Source organism: Hyla sarda, chromosome 4, assembly GCF_029499605.1.
Source record: "Hyla sarda isolate aHylSar1 chromosome 4, aHylSar1.hap1, whole genome shotgun sequence".
Taxonomy (NCBI): domain Eukaryota; kingdom Metazoa; phylum Chordata; class Amphibia; order Anura; family Hylidae; genus Hyla; species Hyla sarda.
The window spans coordinates 415452863-415478508 of NC_079192.1; the positions used below are offsets into that span (position 1 = coordinate 415452863).

The window sequence follows — 25646 nt, forward strand, 5'->3', positions numbered from 1 at the left end:
GTGGTACTGTGCAGTGTATATATACAGGACAGGAGAAGTGGTACTGTGCAGTGCATATATACAGGACAGGAGAAGTGGTACTGTGCAGTGCATATATACAGGACAGGAGAAGTGGTACTGTGCAGTGTATATATATACAGGACAGGAGAAGTGGTACTGTGCAGTGCATATATACAGGACAGGAGAAGTGGTACTGTGCAGTGTATATATACAGGACAGGAGAAGTGGTACTGTGCAGTGTATATATACAGGACAGGAGAAGTGGTACTGTGCAGTGCATATATACAGGACAGGAGAAGTGGTACTGTGCAGTGTATATATACAGGACAGGAGAAGTGGTACTGTGCAGTGCATATATACAGGACAGGAGAAGTGGTACTGTGCAGTGCATATATACAGGACAGGAGAAGTGGTACTGTGCAGTGTATATATACAGGACAGGAGAAGTGGTACTGTGCAGTGCATATATACAGGACAGGAGAAGTGGTACTGTGCAGTGCATATATACAGGACAGGAGAAGTGGTACTGTGCAGTGCATATATACAGGACAGGAGAAATGGTACTGTGCAGTGTCCATATATACAGGACAGGAGAAGTGGTACTGTGCAGTGTCCATATATACAGGACAGGAGAAGAGGTACTGTGCAGTGCATATATACAGGACAGGAGAAGTGGTACTGTGCAATGTATATATACAGGACAGGAGAAGTAGTACTGTGCAGTGTATATATACAGGACAGGAGAAGAGGTACTGTGCAGTGCATATATACAGGACAGGAGAAGTGGTACTGTGTAGTGTATATATACAGGACAGGAGAAGTGGTACTGTGCAGTGCATATATACAGGACAGGAGAAGTGGTACTGTGTAGTGTATATATACAGGACAGGAGAAGTGGTACTGTGCAGTGTATATATACAGGACAGGAGAAGTTATACTGTGCGTTGTCCGTATATTTGTCTATCTGGTCACACACGGACTGTACATCTGTATTCACTGAGCGTACGTGACCTGACACAATTCCTCATTTCCACCTTAAGCCTTAGTCCCGCCTTCTCTCCTGCTTCCCTAATAACGTCGGGCCCCGCCCCCTTACTGTATTCTGATTGGTTCCTTCGCATGTCAATCAACTGAGCTAGAAAAGGAGAGAGAGAAAAAAAACACTGAAAAACAACCGGAACATGGAGGAAAAACAAGTTGCGCTCATGGATTCGCGAAGACGGCGCAGAATGTGCGTTCTATAAACCACTGTGGCGTTCAGGCCGCGTTCACACCTTCCATTATTCAATGTAATAAAAACCTGGACGTGTAAATGCAACCTAAAACAAAAACATCATCAAATTGACTGATTCCCCTTTCAGGACTCTAGGAAAGCAGAGTGACAACTTAAGAAGAATCTCGAAACAAACTCAGAGCCTGCAGTGAATGCTGGGATTTGTGGTTCTACAATAGGATCCTATGAGGGTCTTGCAGCATTGGAGGTGGCTGATACATATAATACAAACTGTCTAAAACAGGGTTTCCTAGCTAGGGTGCCTCCAGCTGTTGCAAAACTACAACTCCCAGCATGCCTGGACAGCCTACGGCTGTCCAGGCACCCTGGGAGTTGTAGTTTTGCAACAGCTGGAGGCACCCTGGTTGGGTAACACATTTCTAAACGTTGTGCAAGAGTGCTACTATAGTGTTGGTGCCCCGCCCACCAATAATGTTGGCCACACCCCTTTTTTCACTTATATAATGCAGTACAGGCTATTATTATGCCTTGTGCTTACCTGTTTTACCTGATGTGACAGGCATGGGAGTTTTTGTCCATACTGATTGCTATTCTATTGCTGAAATGATTTCCTAATGCTGCCTACATTTCCCATGAATCCTCTGACTTTCCTGCAGTATATAGATAGAACTGGAGGGGAGGTGTACAACTACTATATATCCTGATCTTATAGAGATAGCAGCAGTATATAGATAGAGCTGGAGGGGAGGTATATATATATATATATATATATATATATATATATATACACGGACTGTATATCCTGATCCCATAGAGATAGCAGCAGTATACAGATAGAGCTGGAGAGGAGGTGTATAACTACTATATATCCTGATCCCATAGAGATAGCAGCAGTATACAGGCAGAGCTGGAGGGGAAGATCAGAGAAGTAGAAGTAGGGGTCTGATAGATGATAATGTCATCCTGTCAGCCAACCCAGGACTGTTCACTTTCTCGGACACAATAAACAAATGTGGGTCAGACTGGTGATCATTTGACCCAGTTACAGTAATGAATCATATGGAGGCAGCAGTGCTGGAAGTAGTACTGATGGGGAGTCTGCATAATGTGGGCAAAAAAACAAACACCCGGAGTGCTTCTTTAACCTCCCAAACCTTAGATTAAAATTTGCACTATTAATCAGATATTTATTCTTAATTTTAGTTAAATGAACCCCCAGCTGTTCCCGGTCTCTTGTGTAGAAAAAAAAATAAATAAAACACATTCACAACTTTTTTCTTTTGTGCATGGATTTATTATTATTATTATTTTTTTTATGATTGCATGACGTCGGAGTACAAATCAAGAACAAGATTTTTTTTTTCAAACTTTTATAAAGAAAAGACAAAAAAACGATATATTTATCTTTCTTATCAGGCATCTGGCTCAGTCTGCAATCTTATTTTTTTTTTTTTATATATATATATATATATATATATATATTTTTCTACAGCCAAAATTATTACAAAAAAAAAATAAAAAAAATGTCATAAAAAAATTCCTGCTACAACAAAAAAAAAACTAAAACAAAATAAACATTTATATATCAACAGCATTTACAGATGCACAAAATCTGCCGCTTTGGCTTTTTTTTTTTTTTCTTTTTTGAAAAAAAAAAAAAAATCTAGATTAAACAAAAAAAATTTTTTCTTTTAGAAACATAAATAAATTAGTAAAAGGTTTCAGTGTCTTTACACAGCAATTCACATACACACCTCAACATTGGTCACCAAAAAGAGTTTGCTACATACAGACACCACGCTCGAGCAGCGGCGGCGAGGAGAGAGGGTTATTATTGCCGGGCACAGCTGGTTCGGGTGCCCGGGAAGTGCATTACTGGTACGGTACAAGGCATTGAATGGGAGATGCATCTGAATAAAATTGACCTAAATTATATACGGTATGGGGGATGGGGAGGGGGAGTCATTTTTTTTTTTTTAAACTTTGACATGTCGGCAGGTTTGATCAGTAGGGGTCTGGGTGCTGAGGCCCGTACCTATTACTAAGAGCTTTGATTAGTTCTGCTTGGCGCTCCTCAGGGGCGGGGATAGCTGGGTAGGGAGCCAGTACATTAACAACCATATCTAATTGAGTGCAGTCCTAATGTGTCGTACTGTTCCTTTAAGGCAGAGACAGTACTCAGAAAACGGGTAGGAAGACAAATCTGCATTACTTAGACTTTTTTTTTAATTATTTTTAAGGAGAACTCCTTTCATTGCAGCTTGAATCCAGATTATTGTGTTTGCTGCTGCTCAGGTCTCCTCAGGGGCGGAGTTAACCATGTGAAGACTCAGCCTTCTAGAGGTCTGTTCAATGATAACAAAATCTACTTCAGAAAAGTAATAATTTAGTGTACTGTACAGATAAAGGGCAGGAAGAATTGTCACGGATGAAGTAATAGGATTTTTGCAATTTTATTACTGAAGCCTGCAAGAACATTGCCATGATCAGCTCTCCTCGGGGGCGGGGTTATATGTGTACAGATTCATAGACTTCTTTACTACCAATCTCAAGCAGAGAACTAGTATAGCATACAGTTTCTTAAACACAATGCTGTCTCTGTCTTAAAGGGAACAAAACTGTCAGGAATGGATAGGATAATTTTTTTTCTTTTTAATGTACACAATTTTTTGTGGAGAATCCTCAGGGGCGGAGTTAGCTGTTTACAGACTCCTACTTCTCTGCATCTACATTAAGACAGAGATAGCACTGATTTAACAGAAGAAAATGGACAAGAGTATTCCCATCTGTCATGGATATAGTAATGAGATTCTTGTAATTTTTTTTTATAGAGAATCCTCAGGGGTGGGGTTAGCTGTTTACAGACTCAGACTTCTATGAGCCAACTCTACTTGAATGTCCTGGGATAGCTTACTGGTAATTTAACACAGAGATAGCACTGAGATAAGGACAGAAAATGGACATTTTATTTAGGGATGTAGTAAATCAGATTACTGCTATTTTTTTTGTGAAGAATCCTCATGGGTGGGGTTAGCTGTTTACACAGACTTCTTGGAGCTTACTCTACTTAAGGAATGTCATAGGGTGGCGTACTGTTACTTTAAGATAGAGATAGCACAGCACTGAGATAAAGACAGAAATGGGCAAGAACATTTTCCATCTGCAAAGGATGTAGTAATCAGATTCTTGCAATTTTTTTTATAAGGAGACTCCTCAGGGGCGGGGTTAGCTGTTTACAGATACAATCAAAGAGGCCCAGGATTCAGCTGAACCAGAGCACCCAGTGCCCCCACCTAGCAAAACTTCTGACACATCAAAAGTGAAAAAAAAAAAAAAAACTCTTTAAATTCCCCCTCCTTTTGACAGCGGGAGGGGGAACAAAAAATAAAAATGGCGTTTCGTACTGTGCGGATATGAAAAAAAAATTATTTTTTAATAACGGAAATGCGATGGTTGACTGAAAAAGATAAAGCTTACAACCAGACAATATTTTTCTTTTCTTTTTTCTTCACACAGCATGTGGCCAGTGTTCACGAAAATCAAGATTTTTTTTTTCTCAATTTCAAACCTTATTACAAATTAAAAAATAGATATATTTTTATTTACAGAACATAAAAAAAATGTAATATAAAAAAAACGAAAAACAAAAAACACTGTGGAGCCGTCTTCCAGCAACGAAAGGTCTGAACACATTGGTTACAAAAATACAAAACAAATGAGTGATGGGGGGGGGAGGGGTTTCACATATTGTGTTCTAAATGTAATTTTTGCCCAAATTTAGCATTTTGCTAATTTTTTTTTTCCATTTATTTATTTATTTTGTAACAAAATTTTTACAAAGAAAATTCTCCTTCCCTGGGATCTGTTGTAATTCAAATTAAAATACGGAATGTTAAATATTTAGATTTCAAATTTGGCGCGCCCCCAATAAAATTTTATTTTCAATTTGTTCTATTTGTTGGGGGGCAAAACCACACACAGTCAGTAGGTGGCGCCGATCCCTTCTCAATCAGACACTGACGGGCTGTATATACGAGGTCGGCCAATGACCACCATCATGGCCCAACATGGGTTCTTACCCCCTCAGTTCTGCCCAAAACTGGCCGCCATATTAACCCTTTCATTCCACAAGACTGTGGCAGTTAAACTTTTTCGGAAATTGACCCCAATGTGTTGCAGACCGGACGTTGCGGTAGAATTCGCAGATCAGCCGAGTGACCCGGTGTGCGCGCTCCAATGCTTCTCTTCACTCAGATCAGTGTGACTCCGTCTCGCACGCCGCCCCTCTCTAAAACGTTTTATGTGCTACACAAGGGGGCGGCGGCGGCGGGCACACGGGCGGTAAGAGAATACGAAGGTGCCTCGTTGCACAATGCTACATGTCATGCCCGGGGTATTTAGTGTTACTCTGTATCAGTGCTTCAGGAGTCTCCCACCAGTGACAGAGTCCGCGGGCTGAGTGGGCAGGAGTCAGCCGGCACTGGAGGAAGGCGGGCCTGGTACCTGCGGGGGGAAAGAGGAGGAGTCAGGAGATGGTGGAATATACGGTATATATATATATATATATATATATATATATATATATTACATCATACACAGAGCACAATACAGGACAACAACAACAACTCTATATAAAAACATATAGTTATATTCTTGTATATAGGAGCAGTATTATAGTAGTTATATTCTTGTATATAGGGGCAGTAATATAGTAGTTATATTCTTGTATATAGGAGCAGTATTATAGTAGTTATATTCTTGTATATAGGAGGTAGTATTATAGTAGTTATATTTTTGTATATAGGAGCAGTATTATAGTAGTTATATTCTTGTATATAGGAGCAGTATTATAGTAGTTATATTCTTGTATATAGGAGCAGTATTATAGTAGTTATATTCTTGTATATAGGAGCAGTATTATAGTAGTTATATTCTTGTATATAGGAGGTAGTATTATAGTAGTTATATTCTTGTATATAGGAGGTAGTATTATAGTAGTTATATTTTTGTATATAGGAGCAGTATTATAGTAGATATATTCTTGTATATAGGGGCAGTATTATAGTAGATATATTATTGTATATAGGAGCAGTATTATAGTAGATATATTCTTGTATATAGGAGCAGTATTATAGTAGTTATATTCTTGTATATAGGAGCAGTATTATAGTAGATATATTCTTGTATATAGGAGCAGTATTATAGTAGTTATATTCTTGTATATAGGGGGCAGTATTATAGTAGTTATATTCTTGTATATAGGAGCAGTATTATAGTAGTTATATTCTTGTATATGGGAGGCAGTATTATAGTAGTTATATTCTTGTATATAGGAGCAGTATTATATTAGTTATATTCTTGTATATAGGGGGCAGTATTATAGTAGTTATATTCTTGTATATAGGGAGCAGTATTATAGTAGTTATATTCTTGTATATAGGAGCAGTATTATAGTGGTTATATTCTTGTATATAGGAGCAGTATTATAGTAGTTATATTCTTGTATATAGGAGCAGTATTATAGTAGTTATATTCTTGTATATAGGAGCAGTATTATAGTAGTTATATTCTTGTATGTAGGAGCAGTATTATAGTAGTTATATTCTTGTATATAGGAGCAGTATTATAGTAGTTATATTCTTGTATATAAGAGCAGTATTATAGTAGTTATATTTTGTATATAGGAGCAGCATTATAGTAGTTATATTCTTTTATATAGGAGCAGTATTATAGTAGTTATATTCTTGTATATAGGAGGCAGTATTATAGTAGTTATATTCTTGTATATAGGAGGCAGTATTATAGTAGATATATTCTTGTATATAGGAGAAGTATTATAGTAGTTATATTCTTGTACATAGGAGCAGTATTATAGTAGTTATATTCTTGTATATAGGAGCAGTATTATAGTAGTTATATTCTTGTATATAGGAGGCAGTGTTATAGTAGTTATATTCTTGTATATAGGAGGCAGTATTATAGTAGTTATATTCTTGTACATAGGAGCAGTATTATAGTAGTTATATTCTTGTATATAGTGGGCAGTATTATAGTAGTTATATTCTTGTATATAGGAGCAGTATTATAGTATTTATATACTTGTATATAGGAGCAATATTATAGTAGTTATATTCCTGTATATAGGAGCAGTATTATAGTAGTTATATTCCTGTATATAGGAGCAGTATTAGAGTAGTTATATTCTTGCATATAGGGGCAGTATTATAGTAGTTATATTCTTGTATATAGGAGCAGTATTATAGTAGTTATATTCCTGTATATAGGAGGCAGTATTATAGTAGTTATATTCTTGTATATAGGAGCAGTATTATAGTAGTTATATTCCTGTATATAGGAGCAGTATTATAGTAGTTATATTCTTGTATATAGGAGGCAGTATTATAGTAGTTATATTCTTGTATATAGGAGGCAGTATTATAGTAGTTATATTCTTGTATATAGGAGCAGTATTATAGTAGTTATATTCCTGTATATAGGAGCAGTATTAGAGTAGTTATATTCTTGTATATAGGAGGCAGTATTATAGTAGTTATATTCTTGTATATAGGAGGCAGTATTATAGTAGTTATATTCTTGTATATAGGAGCAGTATTATAGTAGTTATATTCCTGTATATAGGAGCAGTATTAGAGTAGTTATATTCTTGTATATAGGAGCAGTATTATAGTAGTTATATTCTTGTATATAGGAGCAGTATTATAGTAGTTATATTCTTGTATATAGGAGCAGTATTATAGTAGTTATATTCCTGTATATAGGAGCAGTATTATAGTAGTTATATTCTTGTATATAGGAGGCAGTATTATAGTAGTTATATTCTTGTATATAGGAGGCAGTATTATAGTAGTTATATTCTTGTATATAGGAGGCAGTATTATAGTAGTTATATTCTTGTATATAGGAGGCAGTATTATAGTAGTTATATTCCTGTATATAGGAGCAGTATTATAGTAGGTATATTCTTGTATATAGGAGCAGTATTATAGTAGTTATATTCTTGTATATAGGAGCAGTATTATAGTAGTTATATTCTTGTATATAGGAGCAGTATTATAGTAGTTATAGCATACAAGGAGATTTACACCAGGCACTGCCTACTCGCTAATTCTTGCTGCTCCGGACTGTCGGAATGATGAACTGCTCTAGTGTGTACACCTCACGGGGAGCGTCTACGTCTGACAGGCAAGCAGTTCCATATGATATTCATCAAAGAGAAAAAGAATAGACGGACGACTCACCCAGGTGCAGTAAAAAATTCTTCTTTATTTTCATGAAGTGTTCTTATATCCACGGCAGAGCAGTACAGGGGGGTTATCGGGGGATGCAGGGTGCGGGTGTGCAACAATTGTATCGCTCGTTCACTGAGCTTCTTCTGGCTTCCCACATGTGTGTACTGACCTGCCGTGATTTAAAACCAGGTACGTGAAGGGAAGGGGAGGGGGGAGGGGAGGATCCTTCACCCTGGGGTCAAATCACCTTCAAGTGCTTAAAACCAATAGAATATCATAGGAATGGTCCGAATTCAGCTCGATCATTTAACCCTGCCGGTCCCAGTGCTCCTGTTCTTAAGATCCAGCGAGTCTCCAACTGTATTAACAGATTTTCTCTGTCCCCTCCATCTTGTAGAAGGGGGACCCGCTGGATCCCGAAGAATTTCAGAGCCTTGGGATCATTGTGATGTTCCTCTCTCATATGTTTTATGAGTCTGGGGACACCTTTTCCAGTTTTAAGAGAATACAAATGTTCCCTGAATCTAGTACATAGCTGTCTTTTGGTTTTTCCGATATAAAATCGGCCGCACTGGCAGGTTATGCCATATACCACATGCGTACTTTTACATGTAATGACTTCCTTTACCACCACTTCTCTCCCTCCCAGGTTGATAAAACTAACTTTCAAATTTTGAGGGCAGTATGAACACTGCCCACAGATGTAGTTACCTGGGGGGAGGGAAGTGGTGAGCCAGTTAGTGTGTTTGACGTTTTTGGTGCGTTTTTTAAACCTCTTTATATTGTCGCCTATCGTAGTGTTTTTTCTAAATGTGATCAGTGGTCTATTTTTGATCACTTCTCTGAGGTCTTCGTCTTGTTCTAAAATCTTCCAGTTTTTATTTATTGCTCTTTTTATTACTTCGTTTAGTGGGGTATTGTTGAAAGTAAAATTAAACCTTTTATTATTTACTGCAGATTGATTGGATTTAATCTTTTCCTTTAACAAATCTTCCCTTTTTTTAGAAGCTGCTCTTTCATAGGCTTCATTAATAATTTCTTCCGGGTACCCCCTTTTTTTTAGTCTTATTTTTAACTCCTCAGCTTGTTTTTGATAATTTTGCTCCTGGGTATTAATGCGCTTGAGCCTAATAAATTGACTGTATGGCAGTCCTCGCTTAGTGTGATGTGGATGGGAGCTGTGAAAGTGTAATAATGTATTTTTTGCTACTGACTTTCGATAACCTGTGATGTTGATTTTATCTTCTTCTACAGTTAACAATGTATCTAGGAATTCCAGTTTTTTGTTTCCAAATGCTGCTGTAAATGACATATTGCATGTATTGTTACTGTTCAAAAAAGCTACAAATTCGTGGAATTTATGTTCTGAGCTATTCCAAACTATGATAATATCGTCCACATATCGTTTGTAAAAACGGATATGTGGAAGATAGGGGTTATCATTAGTAAAGATATATTTATCTTCAAAAGCCGCCAAAAATAAAACTGCAAATGTACATGACACAGGAGTCCCCATAGCGGTACCGTTCTTTTGCCGGTACCACTGGGATTCAAATTTGAAGGTATTGTTGGATAATACCAATTTTAAAGCCTCACTTACAAAATCTATGTATGGTTTGGATTTACCTGCTTTTTGTAAGAAGTATTGCACTGCCTGTACACCCGAATCCAAAGGGATTCGAGTGTATAGGCTCTCGACATCAATACTAGTCAAACTGTCATTTGGCTCTATAGGAAAATCTTGGATCGCTGTTATTAAATTAGTGGTATCTTTTAAATAGGACCTGGTGTTTTGAAGTAAAGGACGAAGTAACCAGTCTAGGTATTGTGCTGGACGAAGTGCTGGACGAACATACAGTGAGGGTACTATCTAAAGGACTAAATTATGGACTCCTGGAAGACTTCAAGGAAGAAGATTTCGAGATTGATATGCAAAAAGGAATAAGAAAAATGAACTTGCATAAATATTATAACAATAGAGTAAATAAAAACGCAGTAGAAAAACTAGAGGGTGAAATTCAAAGTTATATTGGCCCCTTGGGATTTATTCCCAACCCCCAATTTACCACGCAGGATATATCTAATATCCAAGTACTAGCTAGTCTAACTACAGATTATACATCTGATCCAACCATGTGTGTCCCTCAATTTACAGGAGGTAACCCATCTACATTCTCTCCTCCAATAAGTCCAGGGAGCCCCCTGGAGTTGTTCAGGAAAGCAATTGTACAAGATGTAAAAAGTTTAATTTATCCCCAAGCGATTCGCAATTTGCCTAAGGAAGAATGTGAAGCCCTTGAAAAAATATCGGCTAGATCTGATATCACCATTACTCGAGCCGATAAAGGCGGCTCAGTAGTGGTGATGTACACAGACGATTATAAAAAAGAGGCCATGAAACAGTTGAGTAATGAGATTACCTATGAAAAACTGAGGGGGGACCCAACTAATAAAATCATTAACACGTTGAAAACCTTCCTTAAAATGCATATTGAAAAGGGCACACTTAGTAAAAAAACAGCTGAGAAATTATTGCCAACCCACCCCAAACCTGCAAAATGGTACATTATACCAAAAGTTCATAAAACGCTAGAGAACCCTCCAGGACGCCCCATAGTTGCAGGGATAGGCTCTATTACAGAATACCTATCCCAATACCTAGACTGGTTACTTCGTCCTTTACTTCAAAACACCAGGTCCTATTTAAAAGATACCACTAATTTAATAACAGCGATCCAAGATTTTCCTATAGAGCCAAATGACAGTTTGACTAGTATTGATGTCGAGAGCCTATACACTCGAATCCCTTTGGATTCGGGTGTACAGGCAGTGCAATACTTCTTACAAAAAGCAGGTAAATCCAAACCATACATAGATTTTGTAAGTGAGGCTTTAAAATTGGTATTATCCAACAATACCTTCAAATTTGAATCCCAGTGGTACCGGCAAAAGAACGGTACCGCTATGGGGACTCCTGTGTCATGTACATTTGCAGTTTTATTTTTGGCGGCTTTTGAAGATAAATATATCTTTACTAATGATAACCCCTATCTTCCACATATCCGTTTTTACAAACGATATGTGGACGATATTATCATAGTTTGGAATAGCTCAGAACATAAATTCCACGAATTTGTAGCTTTTTTGAACAGTAACAATACATGCAATATGTCATTTACAGCAGCATTTGGAAACAAAAAACTGGAATTCCTAGATACATTGTTAACTGTAGAAGAAGATAAAATCAACATCACAGGTTATCGAAAGTCAGTAGCAAAAAATACATTATTACACTTTCACAGCTCCCATCCACATCACACCAAGCGAGGACTGCCATACAGTCAATTTATTAGGCTCAAGCGCATTAATACCCAGGAGCAAAATTATCAAAAACAAGCTGAGGAGTTAAAAATAAGACTAAAAAAAAGGGGGTACCCGGAAGAAATTATTAATGAAGCCTATGAAAGAGCAGCTTCTAAAAAAAGGGAAGATTTGTTAAAGGAAAAGATTAAATCCAATCAATCTGCAGTAAATAATAAAAGGTTTAATTTTACTTTCAACAATACCCCACTAAACGAAGTAATAAAAAGAGCAATAAATAAAAACTGGAAGATTTTAGAACAAGACGAAGACCTCAGAGAAGTGATCAAAAATAGACCACTGATCACATTTAGAAAAAACACTACGATAGGCGACAATATAAAGAGGTTTAAAAAACGCACCAAAAACGTCAAACACACTAACTGGCTCACCACTTCCCTCCCCCCAGGTAACTACATCTGTGGGCAGTGTTCATACTGCCCTCAAAATTTGAAAGTTAGTTTTATCAACCTGGGAGGGAGAGAAGTGGTGGTAAAGGAAGTCATTACATGTAAAAGTACGCATGTGGTATATGGCATAACCTGCCAGTGCGGCCGATTTTATATCGGAAAAACCAAAAGACAGCTATGTACTAGATTCAGGGAACATTTGTATTCTCTTAAAACTGGAAAAGGTGTCCCCAGACTCATAAAACATATGAGAGAGGAACATCACAATGATCCCAAGGCTCTGAAATTCTTCGGGATCCAGCGGGTCCCCCTTCTACAAGATGGAGGGGACAGAGAAAATCTGTTAATACAGTTGGAGACTCGCTGGATCTTAAGAACAGGAGCACTGGGACCGGCAGGGTTAAATGACCGAGCTGAATTCGGACCATTCCTATGATATTCTATTGGTTTTAAGCACTTGAAGGTGATTTGACCCCAGGGTGAAGGATCCTCCCCTCCCCCCTCCCCTTCCCTTCACGTACCTGGTTTTAAATCACGGCAGGTCAGTACACACATGTGGGAAGCCAGAAGAAGCTCAGTGAACGAGCGATACAATTGTTGCACACCCGCACCCTGCATCCCCCCGATAACCCCCCTGTACTGCTCTGCCGTGGATATAAGAACACTTCATGAAAATAAAGAAGAATTTTTTACTGCACCTGGGTGAGTCGTCCGTCTATTCTTTTTCTCTTTGATGAATATTATAGTAGTTATATTCTTGTATATAGGGAGCAGTATTATAGTAGTTATATTCTTGTATATAGGGGGCAGTATTATAGTAGATATATTCTTGTATATAGGGGGCAGTATTATAGTAGTTATATTCTTGTATATAGGAACAGTATTATAGTAGTTATATTCTTGTATATAGGAGCAGTATTATAGTAGTTAGATTCTTGTATATAGGAGCAGTATTATAGTAGTTATATTCTTGTATATAGGAGCAGTATTATAGTAGTTATATTCTTGTATATAGGGAGCAGTATTATAGTAGTTATATTCTTGTATATAGGGGGCAGTATTATAGTAGTTATATTCTTGTATATAGGGAGCAGTATTATAGTAGTTATATTCTTGTATATAGGGAGCAGTATTATAGTAGTTATATTCTTGTATATAGGGAGCAGTATTATAGTAGTTATATTCTTGTATATAGGGGGCAGTATTATAGTAGATATATTCTTGTATATAGGGGGCAGTATTATAGTAGTTATATTCTTGTATATAGGAACAGTATTATAGTAGTTATATTCTTGTATATAGGAGCAGTATTATAGTAGTTAGATTCTTGTATATAGGAGCAGTATTATAGTAGTTATATTCTTGTATATAGGAGCAGTATTATAGTAGTTATATTCTTGTATATAGGGAGCAGTATTATAGTAGTTATATTCTTGTATATAGGGGGCAGTATTATAGTAGTTATATTCTTGTATATAGGGGGCAGTATTATAGTAGATATATTCTTGTATATAGGAGCAGTATTATAGTAGTTATATTCTTGTATATAGGAGCAGTATTATAGTAGTTATATTCTTGTATATAGGAGGCAGTATTATAGTAGTTATATTCTTGTATATAGGAGCAGTATTATAGTAGTTATATTCTTGTATATAGGAGGCAGTATTATAGTAGTTATATTCTTGTATATAGGAGCAGTATTATAGTAGTTATATTCTTGTATATAGGGGGCAGTATTATAGTAGTTATATTCTTGTATATAGGAGCAGTATTATAGTAGTTATATTCCTGTATATAGGAGCAGTATTATAGTAGTTATATTCTTGTATATAGGGGTAGTATTATAGTAGTTATATTCTTGTATATAGGGGGCAGTATTATAGTAGTTATATTCTTGTATATAGGAGCAGTATTATAGTAGTTATATTCCTGTATATAGGAGCAGTATTATAGTAGTTATATTCTTGTATATAGGGGGCAGTATTATAGTAGTTATATTCTTGTATATAGGAACAGTATTATAGTAGTTATATTCCTGTATATAGGAGCAGTATTATAGTAGTTATATTCCTGTATATAGGAGCAGTATTATAGTAGTTATATTCTTGTATATAGGGGGCAGTATTATAGTAGTTATATTCTTGTATATAGGAACAGTATTATAGTAGTTATATTCCTGTATATAGGAGCAGTATTATAGTAGTTATATTCTTGTATATAGGGGGCAGTATTATAGTAGTTATATTCTTGTATATAGGGGCAGTATTATAGTAGTTATATTCTTGTATATAGGAGCAGTATTATAGTAGTTATATTCTTGTATATAGGAACAGTATTATAGTAGTTATATTCCTGTATATAGGAGCAGTATTATAGTAGTTATATTCTTGTATATAGGGGCAGTATTATAGTAGTTATATTCTTGTATATAGGAGCAGTATTATAGTAGTTATATTCCTGTATATAGGAGCAGTATTATAGTAGTTATATTCTTGTATATAGGGGTAGTATTATAGTAGTTATATTCTTGTATATAGGGGGCAGTATTATAGTAGTTATATTCTTGTATATAGGAGCAGTATTATAGTAGTTATATTCCTGTATATAGGAGCAGTATTATAGTAGTTATATTCTTGTATATAGGGGGCAGTATTATAGTAGTTATATTCTTGTATATAGGAACAGTATTATAGTAGTTATATTCCTGTATATAGGAGCAGTATTATAGTAGTTATATTCCTGTATATAGGAGCAGTATTATAGTAGTTATATTCTTGTATATAGGGGGCAGTATTATAGTAGTTATATTCTTGTATATAGGAACAGTATTATAGTAGTTATATTCCTGTATATAGGAGCAGTATTATAGTAGTTATATTCTTGTATATAGGGGGCAGTATTATAGTAGTTATATTCTTGTATATAGGGGCAGTATTATAGTAGTTATATTCTTGTATATAGGAGCAGTATTATAGTAGTTATATTCTTGTATATAGGAGGCAGTATTATAGTAGTTATATTCTTGTATATAGGAGCAGTATTATAGTAGTTATATTCCTGTATATAGGAGCAGTATTATAGTAGTTATATTCTTGTATATAGGGGCAGTATTATAGTAGTTATATTCTTGTATATAGGAACAGTATTATAGTAGTTATATTCCTGTATATAGGAGCAGTATTATAGTAGTAACACTAGTACATGTGACAACCACAGAGTAAACATTGGCTGTAGATACGCTATGCTCGGATACACGTGCTGTGTAGTACTCACTCGCCCGCAGCTCATTGTACGACTGGAGGGGGTGGGGACGGCTCGGTTTGTTTTCAAACACCAGAGCGCCGTGTCACCAGCGTGTCCCTGCAGCCGACCACTTCCTGACCCCTCCCCCCCCCCCCTGTTGTTTACAGCCGTGACTTCCAGACACTTTGTCTGATAGAAATGTGATGAAATCATAGACAGTGACATCATCAGACTGACCGCCATCCACCGCGTGTAGTGTATACCTCTGCTTGCTGGCAGCGAATAGGAACGCTCTTGTTAACGTACAATCGCCTAAGGCAGTGTTTCAGAACCAGCGAGCCTCCAGCTGTTGCAAAACTACAACTTCCAACATGCCCGGACAGCCTTCGGCTGTCCGGGCATGTTGGGAGTTGTAGTTTTGCAACAGCTGGAGGCACGCTGGTTGGGAAACATTGACCTATAGACTTACCCTTCGCTCTACATGTTGGTGCCTCCAGCTGTTGCATGGGATTTGTAATTTTGCAACAGCTGAAGGCACATTGATTGGGAAACACCGACCTAAGGACTTACGCGCGCCGTCTTACCCTTCGCTCTACGTGCTGGGTCGGCTCTTCTTGGGGGTCTTCTCCGGTGAAGGAGACGAGCTGCCCTCCGCCGATTCTCCAGGCTCCGACCGGTGGGATTTCCTCGCGTTGGACGAGGGAGGTTCTGAAGGAAAGAGGGAGGAGCCGTGGTCAGGTGACGCACATTCGGGGGTCATCAGTCTACAGCGCCATTCACATTAGTCTTGGATGTTTCGGTAGGGCCACAAAGGTTGGTACCTGCGCCACATCTTATAGTGTCCCGCACGGTCCGTCCTAGAGCGGCACAATCTATCCAAGCCGCAAGATGGCGAGCGCTTAGCCACACCCCTTTTAGGAGGAATCTGATGAACGGCGGGCGCGGTTATTGATACATAGTCTTAGTATCAAATTCTGCTTAGATACAATGTATACCGTGAAACTAAGCAGCGCAAAAATCTACACATCCCAGCAAGTAGTAACGATCTTATATACCCTGCACCCTCCGACAACCTGTATATACTCAGAATATACCGATCCCAATATATACCAATCCCTTATATACCCTGCACCCTCCGACAACCTGTATATACTCACAATATACCGATCCCAATATATACCAATCCCTTATATACCCTCCACCCTCCGACAACCTATATATACTCATAATATACCGATCCCAATATATACCAATCCCTTATATACCCTCCACCCTCCGACAACCTGTATATACTCATATTATACCGATCCCAATATATACCAATCCCTTATATACCCTGCACCCTCCGACAACCTGTATATACTCATATTATACCGATCCCAATATATACCAATCCCTTATATACCCTGCACCCTCCGACAACCTGTATATACTCATATTATACCGATCCCAATATATACCAATCCCTTATATACCCTCCGCCCTCCGACAACCTGTATATACTCATAATATACCGATCCCAATATATACCAATCCCTTATATACCCTGCACCCTCCGACAACCTATATATACTCATAATATACCGATCCCAATATATACCAATACCTTATATACCCTGCACCCTCCGACAACCTGTATATACTCAGAATATACCGATCCCAATATATACCAATCCCTTATATACCCTGCACCCTCCGACAACCTGTATATACTCATATTATACAGATCCCAATATATACCAATCCCTTATATACCCTGCACCCTCCGACAACCTGTATATACTCATATTATACCGATCCCAATATATACCAATCCCTTATATACCCTGCACCCTCCGACAACCTGTATATACTCATATTATACCGATCCCAATATATACCAATCCCTTATATACCCTGCACCCTCCGACAACCTGTATATACTCATAATATACCGATCCCAATATATACCAATCCCTTATATACCCTGCACCCTCCGACAACCTGTATATACTCAGAATATACCGATCCCAATATATACCAATCCCTTATATACCCTGCACCCTCCGACAACCTGTATATACTCAGAATATACCGATCCCAATATATACCAATCCCTTATATACCCTGCACCCTCCGACAACTTGTATATACTCATATTATACCGATCCCAATATATACCAATCCCTTATATACCCTCCACCCTCCGACAACCTGTATATACTCATAATATACCGATCCCAATATATACCAATCCCTTATATACCCTGCACCCTCCGACAACCTGTATATACTCATAATATACCGATCCCAATATATACCAATCCCTTATATACCCTGCACCCTCCGACAACCTGTATATACTCAGAATATACCGATCCCAATATATACCAATCCCTTATATACCCTGCACCCTCCGACAACCTGTATATACTCAGAATATACCGATCCCAATATATACCAATCCCTTATATACCCTGCACCCTCCGACAACTTGTATATACTCATATTATACCGATCCCAATATATACCAATCCCTTATATACCCTCCGCCCTCCGACAACCTGTATATACTCATAATATACAGATCCCAATATATACCAATCCCTTATATACCCTGCACCCTCCGACAACCTGTATATACTCATATTATACCGATCCCAATATATACCAATCCCTTATATACCCTGCACCCTCCGACAACCTGTATATACTCATAATATACCGATCCCAATATATACCAATACCTTATATACCCTCCGCCCTCCGACAACCTGTATATACTCATAATATACCGATCCCAATATATACCAATCCCTTATATACCCTGCACCCTCCGACAACCTGTATATACTCATAATATACCGATCCCAATATATACCAATCCCTTATATACTCCTCCACCCTCCGACAACCTGTATATACTCATATTATACCGATCCCAATATATACCAATCCCTTATATACCCTCCGCCCTCCGACAACCTGTATATACTCATATTATACCGATCCCAATATATACCAATCCCTTATATACCCTGCACCCTCCGACAACCTGTATATACCCATATTATACCGATCCCAATATATACCAATCCCTTATATACCCTGCACCCTCCGACAACTTGTATATACTCATAATATACCGATCCCAATATATACCAATCCCTTATATACCCTGCACCCTCCGACAACCTGTATATACTCATATTATACAGATCCCAATATATACCAATCCCTTATATACCCTGCACCCTCCGACAACCTGTATATACCCATATTATACCGATCCCAATATATACCAATCCCTTATATACCCTCCGCCCTCCGACAACCTGTATATACTCATATTATACCGATCCCGATATATAACAATCCCTTATATACCCTCCACCCTCCGACAACCTGTATATACTCATATTATACAGATCCCAATATATACCAATCCCTTATATACCCTGCACCCTCCGACAACCTGTATATACTCATATTATACTGATCCCAATATATACCAATCCCTTATATACCCTCCACCCTCCGACAACCTGTATATACTCATATTATACCGATCCCAATATATACCAATCCCTTATATACCCTGCACCCTCCAACAACCTGTATATACTCATAATATACCGATCCCAATATATACCAATCCCTTATATACCCTGCACCCTCCGACAACCTATGCACTCCAATATACAGATCCCAATATATCATAACAAGCAAGAAATAAACCCTGCCGCCCTCTGGTCATTTATACACTGCCGCCCTCTGGTCATTTATACACCGCCGCCCTCTGGTCATTTATACACCGCCGCCCTCTGGTCATTTATACACCGCCGCCCTCTGGTCATTTATACACCGCCGCCCTCTGGTCATTTATACACCGCCGCCCTCTGGTCATTTATACACCGCCGCCCTCTGGTCACTTATACACCGCCGCCCTCTGGTCATTTATACACCGCCGCCCTCTGGCCATTTATACACCGCCGCCCTCTGGTCATTTATACACCGCCGCCCTCTGGTCATTTATACACCGCCGCCCTCTGGTCATTTATACACCGCTACCCATTGGTCATTTATACACCGCCACCCATTGGTCATTTATACACCGCCACCCTCTGGTCATTTATACACCGCCACCCTCTGGTCATTTATACACCGCCACCCTCTGGTCATTTATACACTGCCACCCTCTGGTCATTTATACACCGCCACCCTCTGGTCATTTATACACCGCCACCCTCTGGTCATTTATACACCGCCACCCTCTGGTCATTTATACACTGCCGCCCTCTGGTCATTTATACACCGCCACATACACTGCCGCCCTCTGGTCATTTATACACTGCCGCCCTCTGGTCATTTATACACCGCCACATACACTGCCGCCCTCTGGTCATTTATACACTGCCGCCCTCTGGTCATTTATACACCGCCACATACACTGCCGCCCTCTGGTCATTTATACACTGCCGCCCTCTGGTCATTTATACACCGCCACCCTCTGGTCATTTATACACTGCCACCCTCTGGTCATTTATACACTGCCACCCTCTGGTCATTTATACACTGCCACATACACTGCCGCCCTCTGGTCATTTATACACCGCCGCCCTCTGGTCATTTATACACCGCCACATACACTGCCGCCCTCTGGTCATTTATACACTGCCGCCCTCTGGTCATTTATACACTGCCGCCCTCTGGTCATTTATACACCGCCGCCCTCTGGTCATTTATACACCGCCACCCTCTGGTCATTTATACACCGCCACCCTCTGGTCATTTATACACTGCCACATACACTGCCGCCCTCTGGTCATTTATACACTGCCACCCTCTGGTCATTTATACACTGCCACCCTCTGGTCATTTATACACTGCCACCCTCTTGTCATTTATACATCGCCACATACACCGCCGCCCTCTGGTCATTTATACACTGCCGCCCTCTTGTCATTTATACACCGCCACATACACCGCCGCCCTCTGGTCATTTATACACCGCCACATACACTGCCACCCTCTGGTCATTTAGACACCGCCACCCTCTGGTCATTTATACACTGCCGCCCTCTGGTCATTTATACACCGCCACCCTCTGGTCATTTATACACTGCCACCCTCTGGTCATTTATACACTGCCACCCTCTGGTCATTTATACACCGCAGCCCTCTGGTCATTTATACACTGCCGCCCTCTGGTCATTTATACACTGCCGCCCTCTGGTCATTTATACACCGCCGCCCTCTGGTCATTTATACACCGCCACCCTCTGGTCATTTATACACTGCCACATACACTGCCGCCCTCTGGTCATTTATACACTGCCGCCCTCTGGTCATTTATACACTGCTGCCCTCTGGTCATTTATACACCGCCGCCCTCTGGTCATTTATACACCGCCGCCCTCTGGTCATTTATACACCGCCGCCCTCTGGTCATTTATACACTGCCGCCCTCTGGTCATTTATACACCGCCACCCTCTGGTCATTTATACACCGCCACCCTCTGGTCATTTATACACTGCCGCCCTCTGGTCATCTATACACTGCCGCCCTCTGGTCATTTATACACCGCCACATACACTGCCGCCCTCTGGTCATTTATACACTGCCGCCCTCTGGTCATTTATACACCGCCGCCCTCTGGTCATTTATACACCGCCGCCCTCTGCTCATTTATACACCGCCACATACACTGCCGCCCTCTGGTCATTTATACACTGCCGCCCTCTGGTCATTTATACACCGCCACCCTCTGGTCATTTATACATCGCCACATACACTGCCGCCCTCTGGTCATTTATACACCGCCACCCTCTGGTCATTTATACACCGCCACCCTCTGGTCATTTATACACTGCCGCCCTCTGGTCATTTATACACCGCCACCCTCTGGTCATTTATACACTGCCGCCCTCTGGTCATTTATACACTGCCGCCCTCTGGTCATTTATACACCGCCACCCTCTGGTCATTTATACATCGCCACATACACTGCCGCCCTCTGGTCATTTATACACCGCCACCCTCTGGTCATTTATACACTGCCGCCCTCTGGTCATTTATACACCGCCGCCCTCTGGTCATTTATACACCGTCACCCTCTGGTCATTTATACACTGTCACATACACTGCCGCCCTCTGGTCATTTATACACTGCCACCCTCTGGTCATTTATACACCGCCACATACACTGCCGCCCTCTGGTCATTTATACACTGCCGTCCTCTGGTCATTTATACACTGCCACCCTATGGTCATTTATACACCGCCACATACACTGCCACCCTCTGGTCATTTATACATTGCCACCCTCTGGTCATTTATACACTGCCACCCTCTGGTCATTTATACACCGCCACATACACTGCCACCCTCTGGTCATTTATACACTGCTGCCCTCTGGTCATTTATACACCGCCACCCTCTGGTCATTTATACACCGCCACCCTCTGGTCATTTATACACTGCCACCCTCTGGTCATTTATACACTGCCACCCTCTGGTCATTTATACACCGCCACATACACTGCCACCCTCTGGTCATTTATACACTGCTGCCCTCTGGTCATTTATACACCGCCGCCCTCTGGTCATTTATACACCGCCGCCCTCTGGTCATTTATACACCGCCACCCTCTGGTCATTTATACACCGCCACCCTCTGGTCATTTATACACTGCCGCCCTCTGGTCATTTATACACTGCCACCCTCTGGTCATTTATACACTGCCACCCTCTGGTCATTTATACACCGCCACATACACTGCCACCCTCTGGTCATTTATACACTGCTGCCCTCTGGTCATTTATACACCGCCGCCCTCTGGTCATTTATACACCGCCACCCTCTGGTCATTTATACACTGCCACCCTCTGGTCATTTATACACCGCCACATACACTGCCACCCTCTGGTCATTTATACACTGCTGCCCTCTGGTCATTTATACACCGCCGCCCTCTGGTCATTTATACACTGCCACCCTCTGGTCATTTATACACCGCCGCCCTCTGGTCATTTATACACTGCCACCCTCTGGTCATTTATACACCGCCACCCTCTGGTCATTTATACACTGCCGCCCTCTGGTCATTTATACACTGCCGCCCTCTGGTCATTTATACACCGCCACATACACTGCCGCCCTCTGGTCATTTATACACCGCCACCCATTGGTCATTTATACACCGCCACCCTCTGGTCATTTATACACTGCCGCCCTCTGGTCATTTATACACCGCCACCCTCTGGTCATTTATACACCGCCACCCTCTGGTCATTTATACACCGCCGCCCTCTGGTCATTTATACACTGCCACCCTCTGGTCATTTATACACCGCCACCCATTAGTCATTTATACACCGCCACCCATTGGTCATTTATACACCGCCACCCTCTGGTCATTTATACACTGCCGCCCTCTGGTCATTTATACACCGCCACCCTCTTGTCATTTATACACCGCCACCCTCTGGTCATTTATACACCGCCACATACACTGCCGCCCTCTGGTCATTTATACACCGCCACCCTCTGGTCATTTATACACCGCCACCCATTGGTCATTTATACACCGCCACCCTCTGGTCATTTATACACCGCCACCCTCTTGTCATTTATACACCGCCGCCCTCTGGTCATTTATACACCGCCGCCCTCTGGTCATTTATACACTGCCGCCCTCTGGTCATTTATACACTGCCACCCTCTGGTCATTTATACACCGCCACCCTCTGGTCATTTATACACCGCCGCCCTCTGGTCATTTATACACCGCCGCCCTCTGGTCATTTATACACCGCCACCCTCTGGTCATTTATACACCGCCACATACACTGCCGCCCTGTGGTCATTTATACACCGCCACATACACTGCCGCCCTCTGGTCATTTATACACCGCCACCCATTGGTCATTTATACACCGCCACCCTCTGGTCATTTATACACTGCCGCCCTCTGGTCATTTATACACCGCCACCCTCTGGTCATTTATACACCGCCACCCTCTGGTCATTTATACACCGCCGCCCTCTGGTCATTTATACACTGCCACCCTCTGGTCATTTATACACCGCCACCCATTAGTCATTTATACACCGCCACCCATTGGTCATTTATACACCGCCACCCTCTGGTCATTTATACACTGCCGCCCTCTGGTCATTTATACACCGCCACCCTCTTGTCATTTATACACCGCCACCCTCTGGTCATTTATACACCGCCACATACACTGCCGCCCTCTGGTCATTTATACACCGCCACCCTCTGGTCATTTATACACCGCCACCCATTGGTCATTTATACACCGCCACCCTCTGGTCATTTATACACCGCCACCCTCTTGTCATTTATACACCGCCGCCCTCTGGTCATTTATACACCGCCGCCCTCTGGTCATTTATACACTGCCGCCCTCTGGTCATTTATACACTGCCACCCTCTGGTCATTTATACACCGCCACCCTCTGGTCATTTATACACCGCCGCCCTCTGGTCATTTATACACCGCCGCCCTCTGGTCATTTATACACCGCCACCCTCTGGTCATTTATACACCGCCACATACACTGCCGCCCTGTGGTCATTTATACACTGCCACATACACTGCCACCCTCTGGTCATTTATACACCGCCGCCCTCTGGTCATTTATACACTGCCGCCCTCTGGTCATTTATATACCGCCACCCTCTAGTCATTTATATACCGTCACCTTCTGACAACTTGTATCTTCCCAGTTTATCATACCAATCCCTTATATACTCCTCCACCCTCTGACAACTTCTACCTTCCCAGTTTCTACAGATCCCAACCTGTCATCACAAGCTCTGGTATATACCCGCCGCCCTCTGACAACCTGAACCTTCACAATATCTCATAACAATCTCTTATAAACCCTGCCCCCCTCTGGCCATTTATATACTGCCACCCCCTGATAACCTGTACCTTCCCCTTTTCTACAGATCTCAGCAGTGGTCGACCAAACCGTGGACCTCCAGCAGTGGCAAAACGACAACTCCCAGCAGGCTGTCCGGGCATGCTGGGAGTTGTCGTTTTTGCAACAAATGGAGCCCCCCCCCCCCCCCCCCGGTTGGGAAACACTGGGCTAACAAAATGTTCCTCAACCATGAAGTGCAAAACTACAACTCCCATCATGCCCTGACAGCTTTCTGAACGATGGGAGTTGTAGTATTGCAACCGCTGGAATGAAAACAGGTTGGAGACCACTGGATTACACAGCGCCACCTTAAGAGATACAATGTATCAAAAGAAAACGGATTCAAATGTAACAATAATAAATAAAATGTATCAAAACCAAACGGTTCCAATCTCCCCCGACTACACTGTAACCTGAGACCTTATGGGGGTGAAGTCGGGATTTGTGGAGTTGTAGAATAAGCGCAGTTAGAAGACCCCTGTAACTTTAACAGTTCGGTGACCCCACAGAGGCTTGGCCCCGCCCCCTGCTGGGCGTACAACAGCTGGCGCTCACCCGTCACTTCTCCGCTCCTCTTCTTCCCTCGGGCCTCCGGCTCTTCCTGCGGGTGTAGCTGCGCGGCGCCCGCTTTGAGGTGTGGCCCCCGCCGGTAGAACTCGGGTGTGTCGGGCCCCGCCACCTCCCAGCTCAGGGCGCCGTCTAGCGGGCGTTCGTTGCAGAAATCGAAGTTCCAGCGCTCCCGCTGCTCGTCCTCCAGCTCCCGGCGGCACCGGGCCAGCTCCCGGGCCAGGCTCTCATGGTCTACCGGGCCGAACAGGCATCGGCGGGCGGGGGTGCGGGGCGAGCCCGGGGCCCGGGACACCCGCTCCACACCCGGAGAGCCCGGGGACAGGCGCACGCCCGACATGGGGCACAGTAAATCAGGCTCAGCGGGTCACCGGGTAAAGCTGCGCTGCCCAATATGGCGGCCGTACGAGCCAGCGCCCGTCGGGGGGATTTAAACGCCCCCTGCTGGTGATTGGCTGCCGGGGAGACCCTCCCGGTTAAGGTGGAACGGGAGAGATGTGAGGTGACCCGAGAGATGAGAGGTGACCCGAGAGATGAGAGGTGACCCGAGAGATGAGAGGTGACCCGGGAGATGAGAGGTGACCCGGGAGATGAGAGGTGACCCGAGAGATGAGAGGTGACCCGGGGGATGAGAGGTGACCCGGGA

At 41.5% G+C, this 25646-nt stretch overlaps 1 protein-coding gene across 1 annotated transcript; it reads right to left on the bottom strand.

The window, feature by feature from the left end:
• Positions 1 to 2697: 2697 nt before the first annotated feature.
• CDKN1B (cyclin dependent kinase inhibitor 1B) lies at positions 2698 to 25433 on the bottom strand. Its single transcript, XM_056517854.1, has 3 exons — positions 24989 to 25433; positions 16082 to 16205; positions 2698 to 5737 (listed from the first exon to the last, which is right to left on the bottom strand). The coding sequence occupies exons 1-2, from the start codon at positions 25338 to 25340 to the stop codon at positions 16090 to 16092; spliced, it is 468 nt and encodes a 155-aa protein (XP_056373829.1). The 5' UTR covers positions 25341 to 25433; the 3' UTR covers positions 2698 to 5737; positions 16082 to 16089.
• Positions 25434 to 25646: the final 213 nt, after the last annotated feature.

Coding starts and splice junctions, on each gene's coding strand:
- CDKN1B (XM_056517854.1), bottom strand. CDS start 25,340: ATGTCGGGCGTGCGCCTGTCCCCGGGCTCTCCGGGTGTGGAGCGGGTG. Junction 16,206..24,988: donor GAGGAGCGGAGAAGTGACGG/GTGAGCGCCAGC, acceptor TCTTTCCTTCAG/AACCTCCCTCGTCCAACGCG.